Source organism: Heptranchias perlo, chromosome 3 (genome assembly GCF_035084215.1).
Source record: "Heptranchias perlo isolate sHepPer1 chromosome 3, sHepPer1.hap1, whole genome shotgun sequence".
Lineage (NCBI taxonomy): Eukaryota > Metazoa > Chordata > Chondrichthyes > Hexanchiformes > Hexanchidae > Heptranchias > Heptranchias perlo.
In genome coordinates this window covers 63,096,404-63,110,290 of record NC_090327.1, presented here as the reverse complement: position 1 = coordinate 63,110,290, position 13,887 = coordinate 63,096,404, and the positions used below count along the sequence as shown (strand labels likewise).

General features: G+C 45.9%; 1 protein-coding gene across 1 annotated transcript in view; it reads left to right on the top strand.

Moving 5' to 3' along the window:
• The window catches only part of LOC137314905 (peroxidasin homolog), a 573,760-nt gene that overhangs the window by 297,832 nt on the left and 262,041 nt on the right, over positions 1-13,887 (top strand). The window contains exons 3-4 of the mRNA XM_067979924.1: positions 1,989-2,060; positions 11,357-11,428. Coding sequence (XP_067836025.1) covers positions 1,989-2,060; positions 11,357-11,428 — 144 coding nt within the window. The remainder of the gene's footprint in view (positions 1-1,988; positions 2,061-11,356; positions 11,429-13,887) is intronic.

The window sequence follows — 13,887 nt, the reverse complement described above, 5'->3', positions numbered from 1 at the left end:
CTGTCTTTTCTCTCTAAAAAGAAATCATCCACATAGGCATTCATTTCACTGAGTTTACAGTCTTATACAATGTACTTTTTGCTCATATAATCTCAATGTTTGCAATGCCAGAGTCTGGATTTGCATGTCAGCAGAGGACTCAAAACTTGTATCCCTTTTTTAATGGGACTAAGAAAAGAATTTTTAGGCACAGAATTATCTGTTCCTCAGAAAGTAACAATAACTTCTAAGTATAATATTAAGGAAAAAAGAAAATGGACATAAATTACCCACATAATTATATTTTCCAGGTCCCATTTTAAGGAATATAAAACAAGATTAATATATCAGCATAAATATGATTGAGAGTTTTTTTCTATTCAATAACAAATTGGCTTTATATTGCTCAGCATGTGGCTTATGTCCCTTGTGCGCGGCTAAAATTGCTTCTTTCATCTAATTCTCAGGTGATGAGGGAGAGAAAGTGGGGAGCAACAGTTGGTTAACATTGAATAGAACTTCCAGCTTCGGCTAGGGCATAAAATAGGCGGTATCGGACGGAAAGGAAAATTGGATGGGAGTTATAATGGGTGGCCAATCTGCTACTGCCTTCTTTTGCACTCCCATCTCTTTAGCTCAGCAAATTAAGAAGAAAGGAACTCTCATGTCCTCAGGATATCTCAAAACACTTCACATCCAATGAAATACATTTTGAAGTGTAGCCACTGTCATTAAGTTGGCAAATGTTACAGCCAGTTTAGGCACATTGAGGTCCCACGAACAGCAAATGAGATAAATGATCAGTTACTCTGTTTCTGATGGTGTTGACTGAGGAAGGGATGTCGGCCAGGACAAATTAAATTTCAAATGAGGCAACTTTCTGCTGTGTAGTAGCATCCTGTTCCCATTTTGACACACATTGCTATTGAGTGTGATTCCTACCACAATGACATAAATTGCTCATACCATGCTAAATGCAACAACACCTGCCTTCTCATGCCTGGATAGACAATATTTTGGGGGTTTGAGGGGGAAATAGAAATTAACTTATGGGATGGCAGTACTGCACATATGATCAAATCAACTCAGCTACTCTGGCATCTTCATGGAGGAAAATGACAGAAAAATGTTTACATCTGAAATTAAATTTCTTGAGAGAGAGATGGTCACTCTTTTCACCATCCAGCTAGCTGTGGTTCCACGACCTGACTAAAATAAATCCTGTAACTATTGTACATACTTCCAGTTCATTGGAAAGGATTCATGATGGCAGTAAAACTGAAAAGAGAGCTGAGATTTGTTTGCATATACAATCTTCAAATGCCAAGAAAGATCTGGCTCAACCTACTGTATCCTTGAACGAACATGTCATTGTGAACAAAGCAAATTGAAGTCTCAAATATTGAAGTGTGTTTCTCATCATCGGGCTTTTTTTTTTGAAGACTGTTTCGTGCTTGCTTTCCTACTGGTGTGATATTACAACACAGTGGGGTAGATTTCCAACTTGCCTCCTGGGTGGCTGATCCTTAACACCGGCAAGTTGAAAGTTTACCCCAGTCTGTCCTTCATAGCAATGTAATGTTTTGTGTCTAGTAATAAAATATAGACTCATTCGTGGGAGACAATTGAAGTGTCAGCCGACATTCATTGGGAGTTATTAATGCTGGATGTGACATCATCAATATCTGAGGCTTTATGTACAAATATATAACTTAATCACCGAGTTAATTCTTAAGAATACATTTCAGAGTTCACACCACCAAGAAAGTACCTGGGCCTCCTGCAATTTTCCAATATGCAGTTGCAATGGGAAAGGTACTGCTGGCATGGATTCAATAAATGTACCCATTGCTCTGCTGATTTACTGAATGAGAGGGAAAGATTTCTTCTGTGTGTTATGTGTAACAAAATCATGAACCAGTTCTTTATAAAGGAAATCTTCCTCATGGTCAGCACATAATATGCTGTGAAAATCAAGATTAATATTTTGTTGTTTTTTATGTATACAGATTATTGAACAATAACCAAATCAAAAGAATACCAAGGAAAGCATTTGAGGACTTGGACAACCTGAAATACCTGTAAGTGATGAATTTTGAATGCTAATGTAATTATACTTGCTGACGCGACCCACCAAAATAACAGTTTTATTTCAGTGCTCCATATTTTGATCGTGGGGTTGATCTTAATTATCGAGCGGCCGATGACGGAGCACGACAGCTGGCTGCCCGATTATGTTGGCAGGAGGTATGGTCTATTTTGAGGGCTGGGCCTCATTATCGTGCTACCAGTGAGCTGTGGTCGCTAAATGGTCCCCCCCTCCAGCTTGCTGGCTGCAATATCAGGCGACCCGGAGGCCGATCAGGCTGGCAGAAAGGTGGGTCCATGTGGGGTGCAATTGTGGATGGGGAGAAGCCCGGGACGACAGCGGCCCACATTATTCTTGTGGAACTTGGAGGATCACTTTTGCTCCTCCTGGACGCACAAACATATTTTTAACATTTCCCTTTTCATGCCTTTTCCTCTTGCCCGCTAGGTTTTACTGACCGGAGCTTCCACAGCGCACGCTGTGCACAATGGGGCATTAAAAATGTATCAAGGTCCTATGTACGGTATACACACGTCATGTAAATGAAACAAGATAGAAAGCACAAACAACAAAACTAATTCCATAGTAGTTTAATTGTTTTGCGAGCTTGCATACCAATCTTTTTAAATCTGAAGTTATATCATCATTTTTATAATTTATTGTTTTCGCTCAAGTTACTTCTGTCTTTGCTTTTCATTGTATCTTTGCTTATCCCCTTCTGTTTTCTTTTTCTGATTCTGCTTGTCCTTTGGGTGAAGTCACATAGACCCCGCTATTTACTCGGAGCCATGGAGAGTGCGGGGGGGGGAGGATTTCCAGACGAGAAACCCGGAAGTACGGGTTTCCCGGACATCCTGACTATTTTGACGTCAGGGCGTCTTTTAAATTTTTTCAGCAGGTTTCCTCCCTACAGGCAGCCAGATTGACAGGGTGGCTGCTTGTTTGGATGGGAAAACAGCCGGGGAACAGATGCTAGGTAAGTGGGGCTTCGGGGAGGGGGGTTTGCGGCCAGGCATCAGGAGGTGGATGTGTCGGAGATCCTGGGATGGGGGTCGGAGATCGTGGGGGGTTGGACATGGGGAGGGGGTCGGCCGATTGCGTGTGTCAGATCGTGGCAGGTAAGCTTGTTGGGTCTGGAGGCAACACTCCTGCTCCTCCTGGCCCACAAGCAGTGCAATAAAGGCATTTACCTGTTAATCCAGGTCTTCTCACCTCTTATGTGGCGAGAATCCGAAGGCCTGGGAATCCCAGCCCTCAGGAGTTAAAAATAAAAAACCTGTCAAAGTGGAGGCCCGCTGCCTCCTTAAAAGATTTTACTGACCAACCCACCTCCTAAGAGCGGGTTGGTCGCCCGCCCCTCGACCCCTTCGTTAAAACCGGAAGTAAGTGAGTTGGGGTCGGATTTTACATTTTTACAATTTTTACCTCCCCACCAGCCCCCAATCCACCTTGCGGGTTAAAATTACCCCCATACTTGCATTCAAAATGGGTTCTCCCGATCTCCTGCCGTACCTTTTCTAGCCATTTACATTGTTTCTCTGGAGGTTCCTCCAATCACCCGTAAGAGAACCCCCACGGAAATTCTAGACAAATGTGTTTTCAATGTCACTACACATAAACCCCGATTTTAACCTAGCCTGCCTGGAGGGTTTGGGTCGGATGCCTGTTTTACACGCTGCCCGATTTTACGCTCCATTAATTTCTGACCCGAATCTGCCCCTTTCCCACTGGGCAGGTTAGGTTAAAATCAGTGATATAGGGCTCGATTTTAGCACCCGCGATCGGGTGCGTTCCTGGTGGGGGGGCTACGAAAATCGGGGATTCCCAGGGCGGGTCGAGTGCCCGGCTCCAACCCGCCCCATTTCCGGGTTCTCCACTGACGCGCTGACATGCGCGCGCAGCCCCCGCATGTGGGACTCCCGCCGGCAATTAAAGCCGGCAGGGTGCCACTCAAGGTATTTATTTAGGTATTTCAGGTCGTTTAGAGACCTGATTAACATGATATTTTAGGAGGGGTGGGATTTTGCAAACAACTGAGACTGTTTCCCGTACTGGGGGAAACACTCCCAGTTCAAATGGACGTGTTGCGGCCATCAGCCTGTGGCAACTGCAACGGTCCATTTGACAGGTGGGGTGGGGAGACCCTCACTCATTGCAGGAGGCCTCTCTGTCACCTTGGACAAAGTTTGGCCTCCACCACCCTCCTCCTAACAATAAAATTCACAAACTTGCACACTTACCCCGCTGTCCAAACACATTTACCTACCTTGCGGACCCCCTCAGATGTGCATCTTCCGGGTGGGGGCCGCCGTAGCTGCAGTCATGACCTCGGAGGATGAACAGCATCACCAGCCTCGCTGGCCAAGCCGTCCACCTCTGACACGTGGAGCTCCACAACACAGTGCTGTGGTACATCCACCTGCACAGCAGGAGGGAGGGCAACCGCAGTGAGAGATGCGTCGCGGAGGGCACTACCCTCGCCACAGGATCCACAGACCGAGGCTCAGCTTCTTGGACCTCTCTGAGGAGCAGTGCACATGGAGGCTCAGAGTCACTTGACATGTAGTCGTGGACATCTGCAGCCTCCTTCATGCCGAGCTGCTCCCGGCTGGCCCGAGCACCATTTTCTTACCTGTCGCTGTCAAAGTCACCACTGCCCTCAACAACTTCTCCTCCGCATCCTTCCAGGGTGCCACCGGGGACATCGCCGACGTCTCTCAGTCGTCTGCACAAAAGAGCCCTGCAAATACACCTACACCCACTCTGCAGTGACACAATGGGTGGCATCAGTTGTGAGTCTTCATTGTGATCCTCAGGAAAGGGCATTATTGCACAAACCAGACAAGATTTGCAAAGCAATATAATATGTGATGTGAGTTGATCAGAAATTAAATATAAGTAAAAACCATGACAAACCCTCAAACACCCTTGTGCATCCCCTTCATGCTCACGACACGTTTGCCTTACGCTTCCTACTACACATATGTGATGCATGCCCTGTGGCTGCAGCACAGGTAGTGGCAGGTTGAGTGAGGCTGACTGTGAAAGAGATGCGTCGCGGAGGGCACTACCCTATGAGATAGAGCCATGAGATTGTATGAGGATTGGGTTGAGTGGTAGTGGTGGGATGAGTACTGGCGAGGTGAGTAAGTGCAGGTGAGGTGAGTAAGTGCAGGTAAGATGAGCTTTGAGTGGGTGTGAGGAATGATGTGACAGAGTAGTGTTGACAGTGCAGAAGCTGATGTGGCAGACGGAGTGTAGGGGAATGAGTAAGTGTACTCACTTTGGCTGACCTACTTAGGTCATTGCAGTGCCTCCTGCACTGTATGCAGGTGTGCAGTATGTTGGTGGAGCAGGTGACCTCCTCTGCCACCTCGAGCCAGACCTTCTTGGTGGCAGAGGCAGGCCACTTCCTCCTGCCCGCCGGGGGGACGATCTCTGTCCTCCCCCTCCTCCTCACCCCATCCAATAAGAGCTGGAGTGAGGCATCATTGACCTGGGAGCAGCCTTCCCCCTGGGATGCTCCATGCTGTAATTTTTCCTAATTCTTGCAGCATCAGTCAGTGGAGGACTGCCCCTTTAAATAGAGCTCCTCCAGCTGACAGACCTTACTGCGCATGCGCAGTCCGCCCGCCGCGCAGCTTAGCAGTGGGGAACCTGGATGAACAGGTAAGTGGATCCAATCAGCCTGCGATTGCGCGCGGGGCAGACTGATTTCACCGGGCGCGTTACCCACGCGCCCAATCGACCCCCCCGACGCCGCGAACCCGCCACCATGATAATATCGGGCCCATAGTGTCCAGAGCATTTCTTCCTCCTGCTGGTTTGTTTTATTTCTCTACAGTTCCATGTTTCTTTTCTGAAATTCCTCCTCCTTTCTTTTTGCCAATTTACTGCAAAAGGGGCAAAATTCTCTTTCTATGGCCAAGTTTCTGACTCCCTCCCTGGCCAGGCCACTGTCTCGCTCCATCCAGCTCCTTTGCTGTGACTAGGGTTCTGATTACCTTTTATTTATTGGTATACAAATATCTTTAATGATTTCTAGAACATAAATTTTAAAAATGGCAATCCAATTTGGCAAATGTATTCTAAAATGCAAGAATAAATCAACCAATGAAAACTATACTTTGAGTGTTTGATTAAAACCATACTGCCCAATATGACCTCGGTTCCATCATCCTGTAAGCTTTTAATTTGTTAGATATGATGATATCTCCATTTATTTTATGTTCTGCTCATAGTCTCACTTTCTTAATGTTCCTTTGTTTCTTTCTTAATTCATGATGGTACATCTCATTTTTGGTTAAACTTTAATGAATCAATTAGATTTTCTGGTTGATGCTATGGGAAGCATGTGCTTCCTTCATTTTTGGCCATTCCAGCATTCTCAATGATTCAATGGTTCATTAAAGCAGTTAAGTTTCCTTTGATCACTTCAATGTTAGAAGTAAAGCAGGAAACAAGACAAGCCTGCTTCTTCCACAAACCATAAATAATGCTACCTATGGTAGGTTGTATCCCACCCTGACCGCCAAAGGTTATCAAGCAAAACACCAGAATCTCCACAATTTAACTCTTCAAACCCAGTCTACTGCCTTCTGCAGATCCCCTGGCACTATCAGTATCAGAATCGTCGACCCCAAAATTTCTGATTTGGAGGAGGGCGTAAGTTGGTAATTACTCTTTTGCAGTGCCAGGAATTTCTGACAAGTCCGACGTAGACCAGGGTTCTGTATAAATTCCATGGAGTTTCAGGGCATACTGAAGAAGTGCAGTCATAGGATTCATGGAATGAATGGTAGTAATGATAAATTGCTGAGATGAGAGTGACTGCCCTTGACATAAAGGCAGCATTTGACCAAGTGTGGCATTAAGGATCCCTAGTAAAATTGAAGTCAATGAGAATCGGGGGCGGTGGGTGAGGGGGGAGCTCTCCAGTGGCTGGAGTCATACCTAGCGAAAAGGAAGGCTGTAGTGGTTGTGGGAGCCCCAGGACATCGCTGCAGGAGTTCCTCAGAACAGTGTCCTAGACTCAACTATCTACAGGTGCTTCATCAATGACCTTCCCTCCATCATAAGGTCAGAAGTGGGGATGTTCGCTGATGATTGCACAGTGTTCAGTTCCATTTGCAACCCCTCAGATAATGAAGCAGTCTGTAAGATCTGGACAACATCCAGGCTTGTCAATATCAATAAGTGGCAAGTAACATTCGCACCAGATAAGTGCCAGGCAATGACCATCACCAACAAGAGAGAGTCTAACTACCTCCCCTTGCCATTCAATGGCATTACCATCACCGAATCCCCCACCATCAACATCCTGGGGGTCACCATTGACCAGAAAATTAACTGGTCCAGCCACATAAATACAGTAGCTACAAGAGCAGGTCACAGACTGGGTGTTCTGTGGTGAGTGACTCACCTCCTGACTCCCCAAAGGCTTTCTACCATCTACAAGGCACAAGTCAGGAGTGTGATGGAATACTCTCCACTTGCCTGGATGAGTGCAGCTCCAACAACACTCAAGAAGCTCAACACTATCCAGGACAAAGCAGCCCGCTTGATTGGCATTCCCTCCACCGGCGCACCGTGGTTGCAGTGTGTACCATCTACAGGATGCACCGCAGCAACTCGCCAAAGCATCTTCGACAGCATCTCTCAAACCCACGACCTCTACCATCTAGAAGGACAAGGGCAGCAGGTGCATACGAACACCACCACCTGCATGTTCCCCTCCAAGTCACACTCCATCCTGACTTGGAATATATCACCATTCCTTCATCGTCGCTGGGTCAAAATCCTTGATCTACCTGTGGGAGAACCTTCATCACGCAGACTGCTGCTGTTCAGGACGGCGGCTCACCACCACCTTCTCAAGGGCAATTAAGGATAGGCAATAAATGCTGGCCTTGCCAGCGATGCCCACATCCCATGAATGAATAAAAAAAATGTAAGGGAACAAGGACCTAAGTTGTGAGACTTCTATGTGCTACATGCATTATTGGATATGAAACACTTAACATGAGTGCTGCTGTGACTTTGCTTCTGGAACAAGGAATGTGGAGTCATGGGATAGCTCAAAGGGTATTTCTTGAGTGTTGTGTTGGAGAATACCCATGTTCTTCTTTGTGTTTCAGTTATCTGCCCTGTTATTCATCTGAACACATTCTTGCATTACTGAAATCATTAACTTTCTTCCAGCACTGCAAGGGGGTCCTTGAGGTTGTAGATGTCACATTCACAGTTACAGCTACCTCCTTCCACATGGCCCGTGCTGCTGCATATGTTGATGAGTTTCCCTGTACTCCAACTTTTGTCCAGACTTTTGACTCAGTAATGAAGGAATGGCGATTATAGGTCATAGCCTTTACTTCATCAAGATAGAGACTATCCATTCAGCTGCCTCTGCTGCATTTCCCGAGCTCTTGCCCACCAAGTCAATTATTCCCCAGGGCTCTCTACCCCTGCCTTAACCACCCCTGTCGCCATCGAGTTCCCTTCCATCTTCTTCCATCCCCTTTGATGAAAATCTTGTTCATCAAACCCGCTTCCTGCTACCTTGACCCCATTCCCACTAAACTGCTGATCACCTAACTTCCCTTCCTGGTCTCCATGTTAGCTGACATTGTAAATGGTTTCTTCTCCTTAGGCACTGTTCCCTCCCTTTCAAAACCAACGTCATCACCTGCATCTTCAAAAAAAAAATTGAACCCTCTGTCCTTGCAAATTACCATCCTATCTCCAACCTCTTTTTCCTCTCCTGTTGTCATCTCTCAAATCCATGCTCGTTTCTCCAGCAACTCCATTTGAATTTCTCCAATCAGGTTTCCACCCCTCCCACAACCCTGAAATGGCCCTGACCTGTCATGATCGACATTCCCTATTACTATGATGGCGGTGCATTGCTCCTTGTTGTATTCCTTGACCTCTCTGCAGCCTTTGACATAATCAACCACATCATCCTCTTCCGATGCCTCTCTTCAATTTTCCAGCTTGGTAGACTTCCCTCGCTTGGTTCTACTCTTACCGTAGGCAGAGTCTCTTCAGCAATGGGTTCTCTTCCTCTCCCATACCATTACCACAAGACTCTCCCAAGGATCCATCTTTGGCCCCCTTATCTTCCTCATCTGCGTGGTGCTTCATGGCAACATCATCTGCAGATATTGGGTCAGCTTCCATACGCACGACGATGACACCCAGCTCTGTCTGTCCACCACTGCTGTGCTGTCAGATTGCTTGTCTGACATTCAGCCTTGGATGAGCTGCAATTTCCTCCAGCATAGCATCGGGAAGGCTGAAGCCATCATCTTTGGCCCCTGCCGCAAACTCTGTAGCCTTGTCTTCAACTCCATCCCATTCCCCAATCACTGTCTCAGGCCAAAATTAAACTGTTCACAAGCGCCTCCTATTCAACCCCAAACTGAGTTTTCAACCTCATATCCTTTCTATCACAAAGACTGCCTACATCTATTTCTGTGCATTGCCTGCTTCCAACTCTACCTCAGCTTGATCAATGACCTTCCCTCCATCATAAGGTCAGAAATGCTGATGATTGCACAGTGTTCAGTTGCATTCGCAACCCCTCAGATAATGACACAGTCCGTGCCCGCATGCAGCAAGATCTGGACAACATCCAGGCTTGGGCTGATAAGTGGCAAGTAACATTTGCGCCAGACAAGTGTCAGGCAATGACCATCTCCAACAAGAGAGAGTCTAACCACCTCCCCTTGACATTCAACGGCACTACCATCGCCGAATCCCCCACCATCAACATCCTGGGGGTCACCATTGACCAGAAACTTAACTAGACCAGCCACATAAATACTGTGGCTACAAGAGCAGGTCAGAGGCTGGGTATTCTGCGGCGAGTGACTCACCTCCTGACTCCCCAAAGCTTTTCCACCATCTACAAGGCACAAGTCAGGAGTGTGATGGAATACACTCCACTTGCCTGGATGAGTGCAGCTCCAACAACACTCAAGAAGCTCGACACCATCCATGACAAAGCAGCCCGCTTGTTTGGCACCCCATCCACCACCCCAAACATTCACTCCCTCCACCACCGGTGCACTGTGTCTGCAATGTGTACCATCCACAGGATGCACTGCAGCAACTTGCCAGGGCTTCTTCGACAGCACCTCCCAAACCCGCAACCCCTACCACCTAAAAGGACAAGGGCAGCAGGCACATGGGAACAACACCACCTGCACGTTCCCCTCCAAGTCACACACCATCCCGACTTGGAAATATATCGCCGTTCCTTCATCGTTGCTGGGTCAAAATCCTGGAACTCCCTTCCAAAGAGCACTGTGGGAGAACCTTCACCACACAGACTGCAGCGGTTCAAGAAGGCGGCTCACCACCACCTTCTCAAGGTCAATTAAGGATGGGCAATAAATGCCGGCCTCGCCAGTGACTCCTACATCCCATGAACGAATAAAGAAAACCTGCTGCTGAAACCCTCGTCTATGTCTTTGTCAGCTCCGGATTCAACTATTCAGCTCTCCTGACTGGCCTCCCATCCTCCACCATCTGCAACTTCAGCTCATGTAAAACTCTGCCCGCCCTTCACCCTGTCCTCCCTGATCTACACTGGCTTCTTGCCTCCCAACGTCTCAAATTTAAAATTCTCATACTTCTGTTTAAATATCTTAATGACCTTGTGCTCACTATCTCTGTCGCCTCCTCCAGCCCTACAACCCCACCCCCTCTACCTTTAACAATGTTTGACTACTTTGTGTCCATTTGCATGGATCATGCTGGTTAATTAATAATCCATTCTTCTTCTCTTGTTTGATCCTGGAAAAAAAGTACAATGTTGGCTCCTTGGAGACCAAGTCTACTCACTGCATCCCTTGCTTACAATACCTGTGTGGTGTTCACATACATCTTCTGAAGGCCGGTATAATGAGGTTCATGCATCAAACCCGCCATAAGAATGGTAAAGCAGAGATCAAATGCCTGACTAGGTCTGGGGACCTACAATACAGAACAGTGAAACTGTCACAGATCGTTGTGGTTTGCTATATATTGCCCAGCTTCACTGTGCAATGTGGAATAAATACGGAGCGAGAGGTGGAAGAGGGCTCCTGAGGGTCAGACTGAGGATGCTAAGAATTAGAGGGAATTAGATAGAGACTTGTGGAGAAAATTATTAAAGGAAATGGGGAAAGAGAAGGGAAATGGAATTAAAGTAGAGAACTTTGGGAGGTGAGCTGGCATTGACATTGACCATATGAGTTCTTCTGTACCAAAGTTTCTATGGTTCTAATTCTGATTTATTTTCAGCTACCTGTATAAGAATAACATTCGTGCAATTGACAGACAAGCATTTAAAGGGCTCGTTTCACTGGAGCAGCTGTAAGTAAACTTCATACTTTCTAAATGATTCAAAATATTTTAGGAATTTTTGTTATAACACATTTCTGTACTTTTTAAAAGTCTTTGGCCCTGAAATTCTTGGGACTCCGCTCCATCAGTACAGGTATGACAGAGTTGAATTCCCATCCGCCCTAGCCCAAAGCCAGAGACCCAGTCACAAATCCCAAGGATGAGGTTATTTGCATAACCAGAGCAAGTGAACAGCATATGTAAGGGCACTTCAGCAATGTTTGCTCCAATATGCCTGGTGGAAGGTGGTGCAGTCTTCTGTTGTCCTGCTTGAGGTGCCCCCAGTCCTCCTAGGCCTCAGAAAAAAATCTTCGCTCCTAGTGGAGTCATTGTGCTTTCAGAGCTAGCTAAATTAATCTGCTCTGAGATTGAATACCTTACTCTAGTAAAGGTTTACTCAGCTCATAATGGTACAATTACTTGCTATCAATAGGCATTGGTTCCATTGGACTTATCAGGAGGCGTACTGGATGGAATTTCCCAGGAAAGCCTGGGAACTCCCCTAGATATGCCCCTACCCCACAGGAATCTAAAGGCCCACAGCAAATGGGGCAGAATTATGGCGAAACCAGATTCCATCCCAAATTCCTGGCCATCATGGGCAGAATCAGGCTTTCCACCCTCTCCAGCCCCAAGAATTTCAGGGTTTGATTTTACTGCACTTATAATTTATTTCTCCTCTCCAATTTAAGTACATACCATACATAAATTGAGAAGGCAATTGTTCCAGACACAGGTGAGATGCTGCTCCATAATCAGTTGCGTGCAATCTTATTTCCCTTCCTCACTCTGAGGACTCTCCAAGTTCCACTCAGTGACTGACCATTTCCTTCACTCTGAAGACTCCCCAAGCTGCCACTTAATGCTACCATCAATATCGCAGCTGCAAAGGGCATCTTACCATAAGAAGAGTTACAGCCTCAAGCTTTCTGTTACTGGTTCATGGTGCCGTATTTCAGTATGGGCAGTCCAGTCTCTGTGAATCTCCAGCATAATTGGTAATGATGATGAGTGTACACATTATCTTCCATAAAACACCTAATTAAGTGCCGTAGAACAAATTGACAGATCTCTTTATTATACATTATGTTTTCACTCTTTTCCTTTCTATTTTGATACATTTCACCACAAAAACAGGCAGGAGATTCACTTCAACATTAAAACATGGTCAAGGATGCCCTACCTGTCTTTTCCCAATGTTCGAGTATGTAGGACATCCATTCATATTTGTGTATCTGAACTGGGTAGCGAAGGTTGCTGGGAAGTGGCAAATATACAGAAGTTCACTTGAAGGATGAAGAAATGTTAAAGTAAATGTGTTTCAGTCACTTATTGACTATTTTTCTTCTTTTTGTTTTGTTTTCTTCTTTTGGCACTTAAGAGTTATATGAGCATTTGTACTACATTTAATTTTTACCCCTAGCAACATTATTGGCACCAATGGGTTTCCCAATGGGAGTATCCCTTTCTGATGTGTTTGGAAGAAGTGGAGGAGGACTAACAGAGGGATGCCAAGCAAGACAGGATCCACAAAAGATGCTCTGTGCTCAACCCCTGATAGCTGTACATCCCATCAGCCATGATCTTAATGAATGGCAGAGCAGGCTCGAGGGGCCGTATGGCCTACTCCTGCTCCTATTTCTTATGTCTTCACAGGGGTCTAGGTTATCTGAGAGCCAGATACAGAACCTGCCATCTGTTGCAGGGACACCTGTAGCTACCATGCAGCTTAGAGAAAGCACCTCCAGTAGTAGTAATAGTCAAATGCTGCTTGAAGCTTGGTTCCACCTCATTCCAGGCATGATACAATGCTGACCTGCAAGGATCATGCTGTGGAGTGACATACCGGGCAACACTCCTTGCAAGTACCTCATGCAGCCACGTCTCCCTTTCTGCAGCCATCAAACAGAGGATTGGGTACTGGGTTGCTCCATCACTTGCCCTCAGATTCATGCCTGCACGTTGTGGTTCCTTTTCCTTCATTTTTGCTTGTCGCATCTCAGTCCCCTCCTCCTTCAGCGTTGGCAATGGATTGAGATGTATTTTGAATCCTTCTGAAGGAGTTTAGAATTTTTGTCAACTTATGGTGACACTCCCCTTTTATTGTCATATTCCCTTTAAATTTCACTTACATACAGCTTGCCTCTCCCAGCACTAGTGCACTCCCTGCATTCGCCTAAAGCCAAACCTGCAGCTGTGCATAATTATGATATTAAACTGACCTCAGAAAATTGGATAAAATCAACACACTTCCATTTGAGTCTTTTGAAAACCCCTTTCTAACCATTCCGATATAAACTACACCCATATTGGAAAATCTAGGCTCTTAAATCTATATTTACATTCAGCGACACAAAGGTTTATTAAAACCTGTTTCTGGTAAAAGTTTTGATAATAGCATAACAGCAGATCTCCAACACAACTTTATT